This window comes from Bidens hawaiensis, unplaced genomic scaffold (genome assembly GCF_021521415.1).
Source record: "Bidens hawaiensis isolate Kalapana, Puna unplaced genomic scaffold, B.hawaiensis_p1.1 tig00002924_1, whole genome shotgun sequence".
NCBI classification, from domain to species: domain Eukaryota; kingdom Viridiplantae; phylum Streptophyta; class Magnoliopsida; order Asterales; family Asteraceae; genus Bidens; species Bidens hawaiensis.
This window is the reverse complement of record NW_027491157.1, coordinates 2,733,407-2,755,307: the sequence shown is the minus strand read 5'-3', so window position 1 is coordinate 2,755,307 and position 21,901 is coordinate 2,733,407. Positions and strand designations below refer to the sequence as shown.

Sequence of the window (21,901 nt, the reverse complement as noted above, 5' to 3'; positions counted from 1 at the left end):
TATTTACTTAAAACTTGAACTCACTCAGCTCAAGCTGACTTTGTGTGCATGTTAGTGTGAGTTTCAGGTTAGGAAGAGGATGCATTATCGCTTTGACGTGCATGAAGCTACTTGGACGGTGAAGGGCATACGGGAATTGAAGTTTTATTATTAAACATTTATATTTAAAAGTTTTTATTTAAATATAATTATGTTGATTTTGGGCAAAGTTCCCGGGTTTTGGGAACTCATTTACTTATTTACGTTTTCCGCCGAATTATACTCTGTGATGCTTATTTTAATGAAAATAATTGTTTTTAAATTTAATTATTTTACTAGTGTTTTGAATGAATACCAACTGTGGGGTTCCTGGGGTTCGGGGCCTTACAGAATTGTATTTAAGTTTAATTATTTTTACGAGTGTTTTGAATGATTACCAACTGTGGGGTTCCCAGGGTTCGGGGCCTTACAACGTGGTTGGGGCATTACACAGTCCAAAAGGCATCCGCCGGTAGGCGAATGTGCCATAGGGACATGTGAATGTCGTCTTCTCCTGATCCTCAGGAGAGATGGGGATCTGAAAGTATCCCAAGAAACTGTCAAGAAAGCAATAGAACATCTTTCCCGACAGTCGCTCCAACATCTGGTCAATGAAGGGGAGTGGAAAATGGTCTTTCCTCGTGGCGTTGTTGAGTTTGCGGTAGTCAATGCAAACTCTCCATCCCGTTACGGTACGTGTAGGAATCAACTCGTTCTTCTCATTAACAACAACCGTCATACCGCCCTTTTTCGGGACGACCTGCACCGGGCTCACCCATGGGGAATCAGAGATCAGATAAATCAATCCAGCATCGAGAAGCTTGATGACCTCTTTCTTCACAACGTCTTGCATATTAGGGTAGAGACACCGTTGGTACTGCACCACGGGTTTGTACTCCTCCTCCATCAAGATCTTATAGGTACAAAAGGATGGGCTGATCCCTTTTATATCCATGATCTTCCAGGCGATCGTGTGCTTGTGCCTTTTCAAAACTGTGAGCAACTTTACCTTCTCCTCGCTCGACTAACTAGCAGAAATGATAACAGGCAAGCGGGACCCATCCTCTAAGAAGGCATACTCCAAATGGGACGAGAGCTCCTTAAGCTCAATAGATGATGGGTCCACAATAGAAGGTTTTGCCTTAGGCTCGGCAACGCGATCAACATCCTCAATCCTCTCTAAACACTCAAGAGGCTTGTGATCCACACCACAGACCAACTCCTCAAATAGAGGTCCACTGGCCAAGTCGTAAATCCCTCCAACACACAACTGAGTATCCAAAGAGTACTCCTCACACGTGTCCTGTATGTGCTCACAAACGTAAGAATCGACAATATCAATGTATCATCATGATCATGTGGGTGGTACATGGATCTCCCAATATCAAAGGTCACCTCCTCGTCTCCAACTCTAAGAGTGAGTCTGCCAGTGCAGACATCAATGAGAGCTCTAGCAGTGGGTAGGAAGGGTCGACCTAGGATGAGTGGTACATTTTTATCCTCATCCGTGTCCAAGATCACAAAGTCAACATGAAACACAAATTTGTCGATTTTCACAAGCATATTCTCAACTATACCCCTCGGGTATTTCACCGAGCGGTCGGCAAGCTGAATGCTCATGCGAGTAGGCTTAGGCTCACCTAGGTCTAGCTTTGCAAAAATAGAATAAGGCATCAAGGTTTATGATAGCAACTAGGTCGGCTAAAGCGTTACTAACCGAAAAATTACCGATCAAACATGGAATGGTAAAACTGCCCGGATCTGTCATTTTTTTGGGAAGTTTATTCTGAAGGACCGCTGAACACTCCTCATTCAAAGTCACACAAGAAAGCTCCTCTAATTTCTTCCTATTCAAGAGGACCTCTTTCAGAAACTTAGCATACTTAGGCATTTCTTTCAACGCATCGAGAAATGGAAGATTAATGTGAAGCTGCTTAAAAAGTTCTAAGAATTTCCCGTACTGCTCTTCCATCTTCTGCTTCTTCAAACGGCCTGGGTATGGAATGGGAGGAACATATGTCCTAACTGACTCACTGGTTTGTGCGGTACTTTCTAGGATTAACTTCGGTTGCACCTCACCAGGAGTCTCAGTCTCGATCTCATCGGCAATCAGTTTTGGTGTAGAAACCGATGCATCAACAGGAATGGTGGATCTACCACTCCTCAGGGTAATCGCCTTAGCCTCGACATTTGGATTAATCTCAGTGTTACTTGGAAGGCTACCCTGTGGTCTCGCAGAGAGGAGCTGAGCAATCTGTCCAACCTGATTCTCAATGGTTTGAATGGACGCTTTCTGATTCCTTAACTCGAGATCGTGTCTCTGGAGAGTCTCATCAATCTTCAGGTTCCGCTGTTCAGCCAGTATGTTTGAGGTCTCGGTTTTAGCTAAAGGCTGAGTCAAAATATTTTCAACACTAGACCCAACACTAGACTGACCACTACTGCTGGAACTCTGAAACTGAGGCTTTTGCTAGTAATATTGGTTATGGGGTTGATTCTAGTAATTTGGATTTCGATTTTGACTCTGATTTTGAGAGCCACCATTATCATTCCAGCTGAAATTTGGGTGGTTTCTCCATCCTGGGTTATAGGAGTTGTTGTAGGCATTGTTTTGGCGGCCGACAAAGTCAACATCCTCCACCACCCCACAACGAGAGCTTGATTTAGCCAGATCGGATTGCATCTGGTCAAATCTTTTGGTCAAGGCTTCTAACTGAGTGAAAATAAGGGTATTAGAATCGACATGAAGAACGCCCTTAGTGGAAGGAATACTACGAGGCGGATTATATACAAAACTCTTCTTAGCAGCTCGCTCCAAGACATCCAACGCCTCATTGGGAGTACACCTACCGAAATCTCCTCCCGCAACCTGATCAACGGCCTGTTTCTGTGCTCCGGATAAAGCATCAAAGAACGTACGACACTGAAGACCGCGACTCAAACCGTGATGAGGGAATTTTCTCAACAAGCCCTTGAACCTCTCCCATACAGCATGAAGTGACTCACCATCATCAACACGAAAACCAGTGATTTTTGCCCGGTATCTTGCAGTTTTATCGGGTGGGAAGTACTGAAGAAGAAACTGCTCAACCAATTGGTTCCAAGTGGTGATGGAACCGGAAGGGAGTGCCTCTAACCACTCCAAGGCATCCCTGCGAAGTGAGAACAAAAAAAGTCGGAGTCTCACAGCATTGTCCGTACACCCCTGGATCTTGAATGTCGCACATAATCGAAGAAAATGCGCAACATGAGAATGAGGGTCCTCGTTCGAGAGGCCATGGAAAGAAATGGAATTTTCGACCATATGAATAATACTCGACTTGATCTCGAAACTCACGGTAATCTCGGACTCCGTGACACCGCTGCCGTAGCCATCGAGGGACGGCGTGGCGAAATCATCCATGCGACCTTGATTGTTCGGATCTGCCATTTCTTCAACCTCAGGATTCGCGTCCTCCTCTACAACTTTGTTTTCAAAGACCTCGGCAATCTCGCGTGCTCTCCTCCTTAAACCTTCTTGAAGATGTCGCTCGGGTTCGGAAAGGGGGGAAACAAGATCAGGACCGGGTGTGGTGGACATAAATCACCCGAAAGAAACGCGGAATGGAAACAGACAAGACATGGAAAACTATCTAAAAATATAACTAAAATAAAATAAAACAAGATGAATAAAAACGAAATAGACTAAAATAACATAGAGCAAAAATATCAACAAGGCAAATCAATTACTCGTATCGTTTTCAAAAGTAAAACACCGTGTCCCCGGCAACGGCGCCAAAAACTTGACGTGTGTGAATATATATATAAAAAATTGGAATAAAAGCTTCACATAAATTGGGTTGTAAAAATGGTTTTCACCAAAAACCAAACCACACACGAAAGGCAAGTGTACCTATTGTTTGTAGCAAAGCATCAGTAAGAACCGAGTGTTAATCCATGGACACGGCTAACCTTTGATACTAAATCTTTGTAATTAATTTAACCAAACAAACAATCCAAGTTATTTTTCAAGTAACTAAACTAGCATTCAACAATAACAAAGAAAGTAAAATACAACTAACAATCAATTCAAACAAGGCTACTTAGACTATGCATCCACTCAAACTTAGTGACAAAATAACAATGATAATGACAAACATCATGTATTAAGCACCAACATAAAATTCCAATCAAGGCAACCTAATACTAGCAACAAAACAACATGATGGGTTTTCAACAAGTTAATAACCATATATTAGTAAGTTTGTCAAAACTTCCTAATCTCATAATCAAAGGAAAGCTAGAATGAAAACAACAAACTAACCACTTAAAATCATGTAAAATAGACAAGTTCAAGAACACTAATTAAACACATGAAACTTTTAGTTAGCAAAATATGAACCAAGAATTATGGCCTTAATCCCTAGCAAATATTAACCAACTCAAAGAATCATATTATCACCATACAATTTTCCAATATCAAGAGATAGGTTTCTTTCATGTTAAAATTTATAACCAAGTTAATTTCCACTAGTCATTCCTAACTTAATGATATAAACAAGGTATGCATACACAAACTAAGTTCATAAACAAATGCTCAACACATAGTTTTCCAACATATTATGGTTAAACATCTATCAAACTAACAAGACTAGGAATTAAAATAAGCATTCAACCATCAAACTCTATCAAGAACATGTCATAAACTTGAAGAACACCAACTTGCCAAAAACATGCATAGATAAAATATCACATAAGTAGAAGTTTCAACATAATCTAAGTAGTAAAAGTATTAGCCCATAAGGCTTGATAAAACAAACAAAATCAAAGTAGTCTTACAAAGCATTGTTAGGAACAAGAAATTGCGAACTAAGATGAATGATGAATGCTGCTTGCAAGGATGATCATACAAGATGGAAGCCTTGAATTCTCTCTAACAAACACACAATAATTTTCCAGCAATTTAGAGAATTCCCTTAAGGCTCCACACCTGAAATAGGAGTAGTGGAGGTGTATTTAAGCTTTCTGGACGTCTGGCACGGGCCCATGCACGGGCATGCACGGTCGTGCATATAAGTGGAAAGTCAACACCCTGCTTTAGTCTGATCAAAAGGTCAGACTTCTCTGTTCTGGCACGGTCCATCGGCACGGGCCAGCACGGCCGTGCAGGTCATGCATGGGTAGCCGCACAACCATGCACGGTTGTTCACTTTTGAATTCTTGCAGCACTGGCTTGCATTGGTAAGATCTCCGGGAAGCACGTTCGTGCAAGGTCTTGCACGGTTGTGCGGGGTCAGCAGATTGCTGATTTTATCCACGAAACGCCCTCTTTTCTTGTTTTCTTTGTCGGGCGGGCGCCCGGACCTGTAAATTCACAAATAACTCAAATAAGTACCAAAACAATGAATTTGCATGGAGTTCGGCTAATATATGAGGAAAATTTGGTGTAATAAGATGTACACTTTGTGTTACATCACTATGGCAGTACTAACGACAACAAGATCAAAAACACCAAGTCTATGACCTAAACGTAGAACCCTAACCGAACGACACACAATCAATCTATCAAAGTCATACATGGAATCAAAAGCAATAATTATATAAAAACAATATTTTAACACATCCAAGATCAAATTATTTAAAGCTTTTCAATAATAATACGTTGTGTAACTAGTCAAAACCAAATAAACCGTCAAACAAAATCAATATTCATCTCAACCTAGGTAGTTCAAATAGATTTAGCTACTCATATTAATAACAACCAAAACAAAATAAAAGTTATGGTTCATTGAAAAACAAAAAGTAAATAATTGAGTTAGTAGCCTGCTTGCTTAAATTAATTGACCTGTGTGCTAGCTTGCTTAATTAAATCTCTTTCACGTGAGACCGTAGACTTTTGATCCTCCAACTAGCTTGCTTCCAAAGCTTTTTTTTTCGTTTCACCAATTATTATTATGTTACACAGTCCCAGCCGCCACCTCCTATGAATATGTGTCAATCTTCCTCCTTATTATGTTGCACAGTCCTAGCCGCCACCTCCTACGAATGGTATCAGAAAGATAGACCAGAATATAACTCCCCGAGTCAGCTTTGACATGTGTGTTTGTAAAATCATAAAAACCATTCAAATCTCATCCAAAAATTACAAATAATATCTTTCTGGAAACAAGACTCAAAGTATAACATCCTGGAAACAAGAATCGATAAAAAAAAATCAAGTATCATTGAGTTATAGCCCAAACAATAAACGAGTACGAATCAGTTAGCAAACTGTTATCATCAAAACTCAAACCCTAACATGTTTACGGCATCTTCAAGTTTCTAATTCATCAATTAATCATCATAATCATCAATATTACAGAGATTTAACATCTAGGGTTTTATAGTAACTTATCAAAAATGAAATTGATGCATAAGACTTACCAATTAATGTTAGGAATGGTGAGAATCAATCAAAGACATCACCAATTGCAAGAATTAAGATTGAATTGAAGGTGATTAGGGTTTGTTGGTGGCTTGAGTGTCGTTAGAGAGGGGAGCAGCTGTAGGTCGATGGTTTTTAGGGGATTACGGCTTGGTTTTTTTATTAGTTAAAATAATATTAATCAAATTTACAAGAATGGCCCTTTTTAAAATGAGTTTTGGCTTAAAGCGAACCTTCTTAACACCAAAATGGGTTATAACGAATCGTTATGTCTAAACTACTAACCTGGGTTAATAAAAATAAGGTCTCGTTGATATCCTTGTTAAAATTATTTAATAAAAGCCAAAAACGTACAATTTACGTGTCATAAATTGAAATTTCACACAACAAGTTACTAACTAAACATATAATTATTTAGCATGTAATTTTCACATAGATAATATTATAAACATATGCTTGAGTTATTTTTTTTATATAATAACTAATAACATGTTAAGCGAGCATAATGTACTAATCGTGTAACACATATAATCATCTTGCACATAACAATTATATCCAAATTATTAAACATATCTGATTTGACATTAATCACCAACGCATACTGACAGACTCATATGTGTGACTTGTTATTGACTCGTGTATATGTTATGCATGACTTGTGAGATAACAGAGTTGGGTTAATGTTGTTAACGTAAGAGTGTGGGGTGTCATATTATCCCCTTGTTGAAAGAATTTTCGTTCCAGAAATTGATAGGTGTCGCTAAGTAAATAAGTAGACTCACAATCTATAGGTATTAACAATATGAATTCAGTAAACTCTCCATCCATTGAAAGATCAAAATGAATTAAGTAGACATCCCGTATATTGGTTACTGTCACAATTATTTCGGAAGTGTTGCAAATGTTTAACAAAAATTTTCCGGCTGTCACATCATCCCCTTGTTGAAAGAAACTTCGTCCCGAAATCTTGATTGTGTAAATTTGAAAATATAACTGTAGTTTATTGACGATAAAGGTGTCAGAACGTATGATAGTATAAAGAGTTGAGAAATGTCTAGCATGAATGATTATGGTGATGCTTTATGAAATTTGAGATTCATGGTGTTTGGTGCGAGTACCGGTTCTGCAAGGTTAAAGTGGAAGTGAATTTTCTTAAGGGTTAAGATCGGACAATGATCTGGCTTTAGTCCCCACTGTCAGCATATTGTTAGTGTTTATATATAGGGTATACCGCAGCTAACTCACTAGACCAAAAGCAAATTGCAAGTGGTTCCTATCACCAATCATTACTTTGCCAGTGCCAACTGTAACCGAAGGGAGAATAGTGTAATCCGAATTCTTTCCTCAGCTTAGCCCGAAGGATTGAGCTTAGGGGCTTTGTCTAGGGTAGGCCATAACATATCTTATAAAAATAATCTCCTTGTCGACCAATTGCTTGAACTTCGTGAATTACAGATTTAACAGTTTTGGTCGGTTTCACAAAGGAGGGTTTCAAAAATGGAGGGCCTTACGTCGGTAAACATGGATTGTTCTTTCCGGTTGGTTGCCTGATGGATCTAGTCCTTGGATGGGTGATATACAATGCTAAAATTTAAGAGACAATTTCTTGCATGAAGGAGTTTCAAGTCAGGGAAAAAAAATGAAAGAGTGCTTATGTGTATATCATAGGTATGTCGTTGCATAAGTTTAATCGATTATACGGAATTGTGTATATACGGTAAAGGTCAGTCAACGTGAAGTTTAAGGGTTTGAGACAATGGGATTATCTCGTTGAAATCTGATCGTAGGGTTTATTGTGATATTCTATAAATCAACTTAGGCAGAGGGTTGACCACAGGGGAAAAGCAGTAGAGTCAAAAGGGAATTCATCATTAGAGCATAAGGAATAGGGTGTTAGTTTACGGGGGGTTCTTCAATTTCCGCGCACAAGCCAAATTTGAAGGTCCGACCGTGAGTCTCTTGAAAAGTTTTAAATTAAGATGGATTTCTTAACAAAATCTTGATGGGGGACTTGAATTCATGGAAACACTTACAAGAGTTAATCAGGATAAAAATACTTCAATAATGACAGCCAAGGGCTCGTAGTCGTCGATAACTTTAGATGACCGGATTTAGAGTTTCAAGAGTTTGCTTTAGAAAAGTGCTTACACAATGAAATCCCATCTCACACTAATGTACCTATAGATTCACGATTATGTTTCGGAGCGTTATGTCTGATGTGCGAAATGTGTGTATAAAATTAATTACCAAGTTTTACCGAATTCACATAAACAACCATACATAATCGGCAAGTATACCGGTCGCAATGTAGCTAGCAAGTAAGAACGGATATCGAACCTAGGACACTATGGGTAAATTCTAATTATTAAACCTAAATGATTACTAACCTAGACTTTCTTTTGATTTTTAGATTTTTTTTAAATATCAATTAAACTAATGTTACGTACCTAATTAAACATTAAACTAACAACAAAACTTTATAAAAATCGGGTTTTAATCAAATGCGAGAAATGACTACCTAGGTAATGGAATCCTACTAGTTAAATTAATAGCTAACGAACTTGACTTGGTTGAAAAACAATATCTAAAGATTATGACATTAAAGACCACTAAAGTATGCTAGATCACCTCCCGACCTCACCAACGAACTCTAGAACTCTAATGACATGTGAAGCTCAATTGTTAAATGTTTGGATCGCCTCCCGGTCTCACCTTACCTAATAATACTATGGTACCCCAAAGTCTAAATCACCTTCCAGTCTCTTTAGATACAATATATATTAATATAAGGGGGTATTTTTAATTAATTTGAACACGACTTGTATCACAATAATCTTAAGGGACCTAGGTTAGCTCACTCCCATGCAATTAGTACCCAAACCCACAAAATACAAAGATGACACAACACTAAATTGCCTCCAGGCCTCTCTAGAGATAAAATAATAAAATCTAATTCGCTCTCTATAATTATTCCTACGATTATTTCGATCATAAATCGCAAACAAGTTGAAAACATAAAGTAGACAACCTATTCATGCATCTAGCAATCACCAATGACTATCAAATTTATGTGGAATACTATTATAGCAACAATCGGATTCAATAACTCATATTTATCATGAACAAACCAATTAAAAACTTTACCATAACATTAAATCAACCAACGTCAAATAAAAATTCGTCAAACAATCAATCTAACATAGTCCTCAGTCAAAACCTAGGTAGTACAAAATATTTAGCTACTCATAAAAAGATACCAAACAAAAATAATATATAAGTTACGGTTCATCATAAAAGAGAAATACAAATAGTTGAGCTACTTGCATGCCTTCTTCTTATGTTTTTCTTTTTTCCTTTCCACCGATGACCTTTCTTTTCTTTTTTCTTAAGTTCCGATTGCGGTGGTTCAGTGAGTTTCTTTCCTGTGTTTCTTTCCTTTTTGGTTTTATGAAGCTAAGTGAATTTCTTTCCTTTTTTGTTTCTTTCCTTTTTTGTTTTATGAAGCTAAGCTGCTTCTTTTTTCCTTTATGTTTCTCACGTGGTTTTTTTTAGGTTTAGGTTTTTGTTTTTATAAATATTATAATAGGGTTTAATAGGTTTCAAAATTAACAAAACTTGAGCCATAATCCAACACTCCAGCCCAAGATCTTGGTCCATGAATTATTTCTCAATAGCGGCCCATTTAAGAGTTTCATTAAAATAAATGAGAGGCTTTGCAATTTTGAGCTCAGCTCCACATCTTTTCTGCTTCACTTCAAGTTCATCTTTTTCTCAAGTGGCCATACCTACATTATTTGCCACACAAATAATAATAGAAGTGATACATTTAAGTTATTTTTTGTGTAAAATAGTTATATTAAAACTTTAATTCGTTGTAAAAATTAACTTCAAGGAGAACCAAAATCAAACTTGTTTAAAATTGTCTCGCGTTTAATAAAAATACGCCAATTTGCTCATTATCTCTTAAAACCTTTAAAATATAAATACGGAGCAATTAGGCTAATTATTTAATAAAACTAACTCAAATAAAAAAAACTCAAAAGTGTAGGGAATAGTTATATTATTTTTATATAATTTAGCCCATATCAAACATCCCCACACTTAAACCTTTTTCGTCCCTGAAAAAGTAGTCTGCATATGATCGTAATCGAGATATACAATATAAACCCACAACTCTTGAATTTTCTTTTATTTTCAATATTCAAAACTATCAAACACATTAATCACGATTTCCGATATACTTATCCATGGAATTCACCTAATAAGATAAATCCAGTTGATTGCCAGTATTGTTGTCCACCTAAACCCATGCCCTTTAATACTTACTGAGACAAGTAAGATGTGACAAGTTTACTATTTTATATGATCTAGTGGGACACACAATTAAGAACAATTTCATACGGTTTTACCGGGCCCAAGCCACCCCAACTTGACTTAAACCTTGTAACTAGTTGATCAAAACATATTATACCATTTATAAGAACCGCCTAAAGACGATCAAGGATATTGTTTATCCACTAAGCTTAAGCATCAAGGTCTACCTAGCAGCCATTAATACATACGTATTAAGTAACTAACTAGTAAGTGTTCCCCGCTACATGACATACCCCCGTTATCAAGCAATACCCCAAAGTCCATCTCCATAGGTGAATATGCACGAATTCATACATAGGGCTTACATATGACGTGTCCCTTGTGGTCCATTTCTTAATGATAATAGGAAGTGAGCAAGGGGACCCCGTATGACTAACAGCGTTGATGATCAAGTCAGTAGTGTATTTGTACTTTGACGTACGAGATGATCAAGTTTAATGGCTTATGTTTGGCAGAAAAACTACGGGTTTGCTCTTTGAGCTCTTTTAATATTCATAAATCCACTTAGGAGATATGAATACCTGATGGTTGGGTAAAGGTTAGTTAGTTTTAGATATTAATTAGTTAATTTTAGGTAAATAAATAAATGAACATGGGTACTTCATGCGTTGTTATGTGTTTTCAGGGACTTGGAAGTTATGGAGCTTATCAGGAATATTTACGAGCTTGGAATGAAGATTTAGAAGTGAGAGATTGGAAGTGCATGCATCACGAGGCAGTAAATAGAAGAAAATAAATGTTTTTGTGATTTTTCATTTTCGCGTGACGCGAAGATGCTGGACATGAGCGTGACACGAAGTTGTAACTTTCAGAACTCGACTATTTTGTCCTTAGCGCGACGCGAAGAAGAAGCCTATGGCAACTTTGCGCGACGCGAACCGACCTAAAACCGAAAAAATATAGGCTCTGCCTTATATAAACCCATTAACCTAACCATTCGGTATATCACGACTTCCAAAGGCAAAAGAGGCTGCTTAGGGCGATTTTCTACGATTCCAAGGCTTCCGGTTCATCTTGGGTTTGCATGTTCTTCAAAGAAAAATGTTTTGATATCATGATCATGTTCGGCTAGAATCCCGTGTTCATTCTACGCTAGGGTTTTGTGTAATTCCTCCTGAGACCAGATTTATTAGGCATAGGTTATGAACTTGATTTGACTTTATTGTTTTTATCTTGTTCAACTTAGTGCTTGATTGTTTAACAATTTATATTTGCGATTAGTTGATTTGTGCATCACTTGTTTGGTTTTATTCCTCAACATTTAGGGTTAGGCTCTTGTGTCATTGAATTTTTAATCATTAACTATTGTCACCTAATTAGTTTTCATAAAATATAAATTGGTAATTAGGTAGATCGAGTTCAATTATGTCAACAATTCGGTTAGGGTATCGTTTGTCGTCGCAATCAAACTAATAGGTCGAGTAATTACTGCGCAATCAAGACAAGTAAATATGGAATTAAGTTGGATAGCACAATACCTGAACCTAGAACGAATGTTTTATTAATATTGTTTACAAAGTCGTTTTAAGTAATCATTTAGTTTTGTCAGGACCGTTTAATCTGGTGCAACCATAGGTGGGTTGACAAGAGCACTCAGATTCAAAACCCAAAGGCTTATAGAATATCCCGGCGGAATCAGGATATACAACGGATGTGAACGAAGGTGTGATATAATGACAAACGAAACACAATAATAATATTCGGTTAAGAACAAATACAAAGACAAAGATTCACTGTATTAAATGCATCATTCAATGAAACAATAAATGGAATATCTAGGGTTTCGTGACGGCGACGGCGGCTGTACGAGGAAACAAAAGGAAATATTCTTTTTGTATGTTTTCTCGTAATCCGTGTTTTACGTCGTTATCTGTCCCCTAAATGGAAACCGGGATCCTATTTATAGACCCTGACATTCCTTCTAAAATCCCTAAATCATTACATAATGAAAGACAAAAAACAAATACAAGTGTAAGAGTCTTCGAGCAAGGTTTGTCTCTTGCTCGAGCAGACTCAGTATGCAAGGTATGCTCGATAAGTGTCTTCGAGCATTCTTTACTTAGAATATCTTCCAGTGAAGATATTCTCTTCCAGCAAGCTTTATTCCACTTGATCAGTCCTTGCTTTGCTTGAACTAGTCCATCGAGCAAGCCCATTCTTCTTGATGTCTTCAATCCAGTCTTAGACTTATTTAGCTATCTTTAGCATGCTCAGATGTAAATCTTGCTCGTGAGATTGAATGATGCTCGTAGTCCATGCTTCGATCATATGACATCTTCTTATTGCATCAATGCTTGTCACCATGTGTTCGGACATCCTGTGCTCGTAACACTTGGTTAAAACTTGAATGATCAAGCTGTTTGCTCGAATGGCAATCCATGCTCGATAGAAGAATACTCTTGCTTGTTGAAGTGTATCTTGCTCGAAACCTTAACACTTAGAAGAATTAACCACAAATGGTTCTGAAGACCTTGTTAGAAGTAGTAAAAACATGCTCGATAGTCTAAGCTTGCTCGAAGTTCATACTTAGCCGTTTCCTGAGGAGGTTGAGAAGATTCCAATCTTCCTTATCAAAAATCCAACCCAACAATCTCCCTCTAGATTGGAACAAGCTCAGATGCACCAAAACAGACCTGCATAGAGTTACACATGTATTAATATCTAAGATGAATCATTTTAAGAACATGTCATTTCATTACATAAAAGGAATTATGCCTCTTGGGCATTATACATCAAATTTCAATCATTACAATTTATAGAGCAAAATACAAAGACAGAATCAACATAATAGTCATAAAGCTCCATGTTCTTCAATCTCCTCATTTGACTCCTTTTCCTTGCTTTCTCTTTTTTTAATTTGACTAAGGCAGTCTTTTGCTATATCAAATCTACCTCTACAGCATCAAATGAATCAATGGGAAACTCTGCATCTACTGTAGGTTCCTGGACGGATCGTACACGGGATGTCGCTAACAACGCAGGTGCGGAATCCCTGCGTAGGTAGATACGAGTGTAGAGTATGTAGAGATCGAACACGCAAGCAATAAACCAACCACGTTATATTGATAACAAACACGTGACCCGAGGTCACTGTTACAGACGATGACACGTAACACACGAAGTGAACAACTGAAACGAAACCCTAAACGACCAACACCAAACTGTTTCGGCTGAAACAGTTTATATACACGACAACTTCGCCATAGGCGAAGTTGTCAATAACTTCGCTGGTTCAACAAGTTCGCCAGAGCGAACTTGTTGACAACTTCGCGTGTTACAAATATAAACATAATCAAAACATAATTGCATTACAGACTCGATTACAAATGCTAGACAATGAACTACTGACACACATGTACCAACAGACTCCCCCTTGGCAGTAGCTTCATATCTTGATCTTCAAATCTTGAGTCTTGTAATCTTGCATCTCTATGCGTGTGCTCCTTCTCTAACACATACCGACACCACCCGTTGATATTTCCTAGCTTGATCCTTCCAAGCAGGAATGTAGAAGATCTTCTTCTCGTTGAGCACTTTCAGATCAGCCTGCGATAGATTAACAAGATGCATCGGGTCGTAAACCCGAAGTACTTCTTGTTCATCCTCATCTTCCATTACCGCCTCAGCTGTCTCACAATCCACGTACCACCATTTTAGATCTTTGAGCACGTCCTTGGGCATGAACTTCATCGGTACTTCTTTAAGGCACCGGATCGGTTTGTATTTCATAACCATCCAAGGTTTTCCATCAACTCTCAGACCTCTATCCTTGTCTTCAACAAGTTTCCCTTTTTGTGGTTTCAGTAGCTCAAACTTTTTCTCTTTAACGCACTCTTTCCACACGATCTTCGCAATGATTCTAGCCATGTTGTCTTCACTTCTGTTTACCAATCCCAATCTGGCTAAATCTTTTACTTCACATTCTGGCAGTGTGTTTAGAGATCTCAACTTTCTCTGGAAGTACTGAATGCCATCGTATCTCTTGATCACGAAGAGCCGCAGCTGCTCGTCGTATAACCAGCAGATAATACCTTTCTTGGCTTCCGCGTATCCCTTAATATTGTAACTTTTTCTGAACATCTTAGGGACCGCCGGCTTCTTCGTCTTTACGAACCAGTGGGCACAACCCTCCTTCCATTTCGGTTGTTCCTCCCACTCAGCATCTTCCTCCACGTTCTCATCACCCAAAACTGGTCTCACAACCTCCGGAATCTCATGTTCCACGGAGTCATCAACAATCTCCCCTTCCTCCAACACGTTTTCAACCGTAATCTGCTCTCCAATCCTCTCGATCTCATCAACTGGCAACACATCATCTTCAATCATAAACTCATCATCCTCCTCATCCAACTCTTTCAATGCGTCGATAACATCTTCAACATCAGCATCATCATCACCAACTACAACATCGTCACCAGCTGCATTTGTAGACTCCCCCTCAGCTGTGGAAGCCCCAAGAGCCTGAGAGGTTCTTGGCAGCTCACCACCTGCACCTTCCGGTGCATTGGGATCATCGTCATGATCTTCTCTCCGTTTCGTCCTCAACTCATCTCCCCTACAAGTCTTCTCCCCCTGAGATGCCAAGAATGCCTTGAAGGCATCTATAACTTTACCGTGTTCAACCAGGAGGGCTGCTTGTAGTCGATTGGATTCCACTAGGCTTTGAATGGTCTTTGTCTGATCAGCAACAATCCGCTCTAGTGATGTAATCCTCTCGGAATCTGAAGTAGGCGTTGGAGTTGGCGGGACATCAGCAGCAGAAGTAACCGCAGGTGGTACACTTGGTAACCCTGCAGTAGTAGTGACGGTCGACTCCACAAATCGTGCAACCACCACCGGTGTAGTAAGCGATTGGGGTGGTAGAGACACAACTGCTGGGGCCGACGTCTCGACAGCAGTAACCTGTGCTGTAGTAGAAATAAGAGACATACCAGACAAGGCAGGTGGAGCAAAACGTACCAGCCTTGATGATTCTCCAGCTCCCGAACCCATACCTGTCTGTTCTCTTCTTGAACGTCTGAGCACAATCTGCACTGCCTCCTCTTCATCAACTTCGTCCTCATCCTCGTCTACAGTTCTCGGCCTCTTTCCCGTAATTCTCTCCCGAGACACCATAAGTCGTCTCGCTTCAGCAAACGTTTCATCTAGATCGGAGTCAGCTACCGAAGTAACTGCTCTAGTAACATCCATAACCTGAGGACCTGAGACATCCATATCAAACACACCCTGTACGCCAAAGGCAGCAGCAAGATCAACGTCTTCAGCAGTAGACACAACAGGAGATACCGCAGCTGGCACAGCAGCAGAGGCAACAGTAGATACAACAGGCGCAGCTGGTACAGCATGTGGTGCTGCCGCCTGATGTGGTTGCGGGTCTCTGAACTCGTCCCCTCCTGCAGGAACATACCCCGGGTTGATAAGATACCTGAACAGTGGAGTATGCCTGGGACGTAGCTCAGGCTTGCTACGAGTGCTCGAAGTGCGGCACTGAGCAAAGATACGTTTCGTCACGCATTCGACGTATCTAATCGGGCGTCTCTGCGGTAGCGACGGAGCGACATGATTCAAAATCATCTGTAAGAAACGAGGATACATAGTGAATCGCTCGCGCGCCACAGCCCTTCGCTGACGATCGATCTCGTAGAATATCAGCTGACTAAAAGAATATCGGCGGTTGTAAGTCAGCGCTATCATGGCTGACTGCATCGTCGCGCCCATCCCATCTGTTCCTGCCTTCCTGCCGGACATGCATACAATCAATACATGCATCAGGAAGCGCCATTGATCCAGCAAAAACCCTTTCCTCCTCTGCGAGTCCCCCAGCGGACACGAATAACCCATCCTCATATAAGCTCCATCACGGAAAGGAGCTACGAACTCCGTTGGGTCATCTCTTGTTTCTTCACCAAACTGCAGAGCCAACCGTATATCTTCCGAGGAAAACTGTATGTTATGACCATTTACGGTTGCTCGCATCACCGGAGGCTCAGGCCTGCAATCATAGTACACTGTCCGCCAAAAGTCTTCAATGTTAGGCAGAGAAATGGGCAGTGTATTTGTGATCGCATAAAAGACTCTTGATCGTTGGAGAAACGTGATAATCTCCCTGTAGTCTTCTACGCCTCGTGCGTCTGGATCTAAAGTGATGTACTGGTTATGGGCTGGAAAGAATTGTCTTTGATCATCACCGTCGTCACCACCAGCACCTCCAACAGCAGCCATATCTGCACAAAACAAAGCAAGTTAGAGAACAGTTAAACAATTCAAAGTTCGCTTTGTACCACGTGCGAAGTTGTGATTAAACCTGTACAGGCGAACTTATAGGTGAGGCGAAGTTGGGAACAACTTCGCTTCAACTGTAAGTTCGTCAAAAACTGTTAAGTAAATTGGTATAGGCGAAGTTGATGATAACTTCGCCTTATCACAACATCGCCACAGGCGAACTTGAGTTCAAGGCGAAGTTACGGATAACTTCGCCACAGGCGAAATTAAGCTTCAGGCGAAGTTGCGGATAACTTCGCCTTAACCATAACTTCGCCTGAATCTGAAACGGCGACTGTTCAGATTCAAAGGCCATAGATCCGATGTTTTCGCAACGATTTGACGATCCAGGAGTAGAGAACAGCTTATATTAATGGTTTTGAGACGAAAATGTCGTCCATGAACACGTAATACACGGTTGAAAAACTAGGTTTTGAAGGTTCGACGACCCGAGGTCTCGAACCGGGTAAAACTATACCGAACGAGTAAGTTTGTGAATGATATTGACAACACATACCGTCAAAGAACACTAGAAACTGAAATCAAAGATCGAAAACGGAATGTAAACAAGATCGCCGGATAATTTGGTTTAGATTATATGTTCGCCGGAATATAGAAATATATGTTACTGTTCCAGTTTTAAAAGCCTTATATAGGGCAGAGTTGGTTCAGGCGAAGTTACGCTTAACTTCGCCTAGGCGAAGTTAAGCACAACTTCGCCAAATTCAACAACTTCGCCCGTAATTTCAAAATCAGCCCTTTAAGTTTGAATAATCTTGCACTTAACATTAGAAGTTTCTAAAAAGAGTTAAACAAAAATGATCATGTCCAAGTAACCAGTTTTACAATAACACAACTACAAAAATAGAAAAACTTATAAAAATTTTAACGAAATAAGGGATCAAATTTCAGTCTACTCAGGGACTACTACGTTTTAGAAAAGATCCTAACAGGAATCATACTAACTGTGTGACTGTTACATGGATCCGTGTTTAGCTGTATTATGACATAGAGAAACAGGTTGTAAGCATGTAAATAACTTAAATGGTTTTCATCGTTTCTGTGATACGGATTAAGGTTCAGTTAAGCTCAAAATTTTAAGTGGGCAACAACTCAGAGATAATGATGTCTTCTATCTATTCTCAAAGCGTATTTGGCTATACCCAAGTCACCCCGAATTGACTTCGACCCATAGTGTCTGATTAACTTGTATATACTCGTTGTCTGCTTCCCGTTCTCTTCTTACTCCAGAATCAGAACACTCACGGGCTCGTGTATGACTGGGTAGTCGCTTTTCTGCCTATCATTCGGAAAGATATGTGTGAAGACATTCAAAACTCTTAAGGAGTTTCCACGTAAATTCGAGTAGTTTAAGTTAGTATCACATACACTTTTACGCACCATAAAAATTACCATGACATACAATGACTGTTCTAAAGCCTTTTAAGCCTAATAACTTCACTAGTTAAGCACACACAATCAGTATATATATCATTTTCCAAGGTTGGATCAATTTTCTGTTAAACACAGCAAAGAACTTCTTACGAAGTATTAGACTTGAAAAGTAATTTCATTTCCCAATAAAATTTTGATTTCAATCGCCCCGATCACGTCAAAGTCGTCAGGTAAACGGCAATCCTGAAGATCCAATGGATCAACTGGACCGACCACATACAAGTATGTGTCCTTCTTACTAAGAATGACCGACTAATTTTCAGCAACTGAAAGAACACACGTCATAACTGCCACGGTCACTTTCAGTCTTCCGGTTAATGGCTATCCTCATTCTCTAAGTCGAAACGAGGACCAAAACATATCCGAGGATATGTCCATCAAACTGAGGTAACCGACTAATTTTAAGCAATAATGACAATTTTTTTTTTTTTTTTTTTTTTTTTTTTTTAAATAAACACAAAGGCATGGTTACTCGGGATTGACCATCCCGTTCAGCTCAATTAGGTTTTGAAATCTGGATTTATCAAACGCTTTTGTAAACAAGTCAGCAAAATTTTCAAGTGTATCAACTTTTTCGATCTTGATCAGTTTCTTCTCAGCACAATCCCGTATGAAGTGATGACGAATGTCAATATGCTTAGTTTTACTGTGCTTCACGGGATTGTTAATTACTGAGATGGCGGCAGTGTTATCAATTAAAATAGGAGTGAGTAAGAAATTCAGACCATAGTCGCGCAATTGTTGCTGAATCCACAAAACCTGAGAGCAGCAGTTGGATGCTGCCATGTATTCAGCTTCGCATGTTGAAATTGCAACTGATGTCTGTTTCTTGCACTGCCAGGAAACTAATCTTCCTCCAAGAAACTGACAGCCTCCTGTGGTTGACTTCCGACTCTGATTGCATCCCCCTTAATCAGAATCTGTATATGCCACCAGTTCAACGTCTCCTCCCTTCGGGTACCACAACCCCAGCTTCGGCTTGCCCTTGAGATACCGTAGTATCCTCTTTGCACCTTTCAAATGAGATTCTTTCGGATTAGCCTGAAAACGTGCACAAAGACAAACAGCAAACATTATATCTGGCCTAGAAGCAGTTAAATACATTAATGAACCTATTATCGCCCGATACAGAGTTGGGTCCACATCTGCGTCACCATCTGATTCAGCACCCAATTTGTGATTGACGCAGATTGGAGTATCATATGGAGAGCTGTCCTCCATCTTGAATCTTTTCAGCACATCATGAACGTACTTCGTTTGATGAATGAACATCCCGTCCTTCTTCTGATCAACCTGCAATCCTAGAAAGAAAGTTAGTTCACCCATAGCACTCATCTCGAATCGTTTCTTCATGACAGCCTCAAAATCCTGACACATGGATACTCTTGATGCAGCAAAAATGATATCATCCACGTAGACTTGAACCAGTGGGAAGTCACATCCTTCTCTCTTCACAAACAACGTACTGTCAATCAATCCCCTTTCAAAACCATTTTCCAGCAAGTAGTCCGATAACGTTGAATACCAGGCACGAGGTGCCTGATGTAACCCATATAACGCCTTGCTCAATCTGTATACGTGATCAGGAAAGTCTGGGTCAGGAAAACCCGGAGGTTGCTCAACATACACAACCTCATCAACTTTCCCGTTTAGAAACGCGCTCTTCACATCCAACTGAAATACCTTCATCTTTTTAAATGCAGCAAACGCCAAAAACAATCGAATCGCTTCTAACCGGGCGACAGGAGCGAACACCTCATTGTAATCAATACCCTCTTGCTGATTAAATCCTTTAACAACCAGCCTCGCCTTATTTCTTACGATAATTCCCTTATCATCTCTCTTACACTTGAACACCCATTTTGTGCCTATAGCATGCACATTTCTTGGTTTTTCAATCAAGGTCCAAACTTCCATTTTCTCGAACTGAGCCAACTCTTCTTGCATGGCCTCGACCCACGAGCTGTCCTTTAAAGCCATTTGATAATTCTTTGGTTCAATTTGGCTTATAAAGCAGGAGTACAAACATTCATTCATTATACCCGTTTCTTTTATGCTTGTATAAACACAGGTGTGCTCATTCAAGCTACTTCTGGTTTGTACACTGGAGGACACATCACCTATAATATTCTCCAATGGGTGATCTCTGTGAATTCTCGTGGTCGGAACAGATCCGACATGCAAATTATCTTCCAGATTTGAAGAGATCTCATCTATGGTTGTTTCTGGCTGAGAGTGAAAAGGATTAATAAATTCATCTTCAGTTGAGGCCGCAGGGGTATCGATAGGGTTTGATGTGGAAGGTTGAGATTTCTCAAACATCTGATGTTGCAATAGATTCTCTTCCTCATCAAGTATCATCTTCGTCACAGCTCTTTCGTCTTCTTCAGAAATTTCCAAATCAGGTACGTTAAACGACTTAAAAAGTTTAACATAGTCGAAAAGCTCAGCAGGTCCATTGCTTGGTTTTGGCGGTTGGTAACTAGTAATGTCGGTGTTACAAACCACCTCCACCTTGCAAGTCGACGTATTGAAGACCCGTCTGTTGGGAGTCCCAACAACATAACCGACTAGGATTTCCTCATCGGCTACTTCACCAAATTTCGAATTAGTCTTCAAAATCGAACAAGGAGACCCAAATGGTTCAAGACCGCACAAGTTGGGCTTCCTTCCGTGCATAAGCTCGTAACAAGTTTTTCCAAGTCTCTTAACGGTTAACACCCTATTCAGAACATAGCAGGCTGTAGCAACTGCTTCAGCCCAGAACATCACAGGAAGCTTCGAGTCTGCCAGCATAGTTCTGGCTCCTTCAATTAACGTTCGGTTCTTCCTTTCAGCCACTCCATTCTGTTGTGGAGTATACGGAGCGCTGTATTGATGTTCAATTCCTTTCTGAAGACAGAAGATTTCCATTTCAAAGTTCTTGAACTCTGTCCCATTGTCACTTCTGATGAATTTAACTGATTTGCTCATGACGTTCTCAACTTTTGTAATTAGATTCTTCACCATTTGAGCCGTCTCATCTTTCGTTTTCAGAAAATATACCCACGAATATCGCGAGTAGTCATCAGTGATCACCAAGCAGTAAGAAGTACCTCCTAGACTTTTTACATTCACGGGACCGAAGAGATCCATGTGAAGTAGTTCTAGAGTACCGGCAATAGAGTTGACCTTCTTGGTGAGATGGGATTTCTTGTGTTGCTTTCCCTTCTTGCATGCTATACATTTGTCTTCAAAGTTAAAACTTTTTAAGGGAACGCCCATCACAAGCCCATTCTTGACAATGAAGTTCATCTTCCGAAGATGAATATGTCCCATTCTCCTGTGCCACAATTCTGATTCTGATTCGCTTGCTTTTGTCATTAAACAGGATTCTCCAGTGGCCATTTC

The 21,901-nt window shown here is 39.7% G+C and overlaps 1 protein-coding gene and 1 non-coding gene across 2 annotated transcripts; one reads left to right on the top strand and one right to left on the bottom strand.

The window, feature by feature from the left end:
- Positions 1–1,042: 1,042 nt before the first annotated feature.
- On the bottom strand, positions 1,043–3,598 carry LOC143621644 (uncharacterized). Its single transcript, XM_077093003.1, has 4 exons — positions 2,642–3,598; positions 2,093–2,488; positions 1,414–1,668; positions 1,043–1,321 (listed from the first exon to the last, which is right to left on the bottom strand). Exons 1-4 carry the CDS (start codon positions 3,596–3,598, stop codon positions 1,043–1,045), a joined length of 1,887 nt encoding a protein of 628 aa, XP_076949118.1.
- Positions 2,958–3,062, top strand: LOC143621668 (small nucleolar RNA R71). The gene has a single exon (XR_013151575.1). It is a non-coding gene; the product is annotated as a small nucleolar RNA R71 (small nucleolar RNA).
- Positions 3,599–21,901: the final 18,303 nt, after the last annotated feature.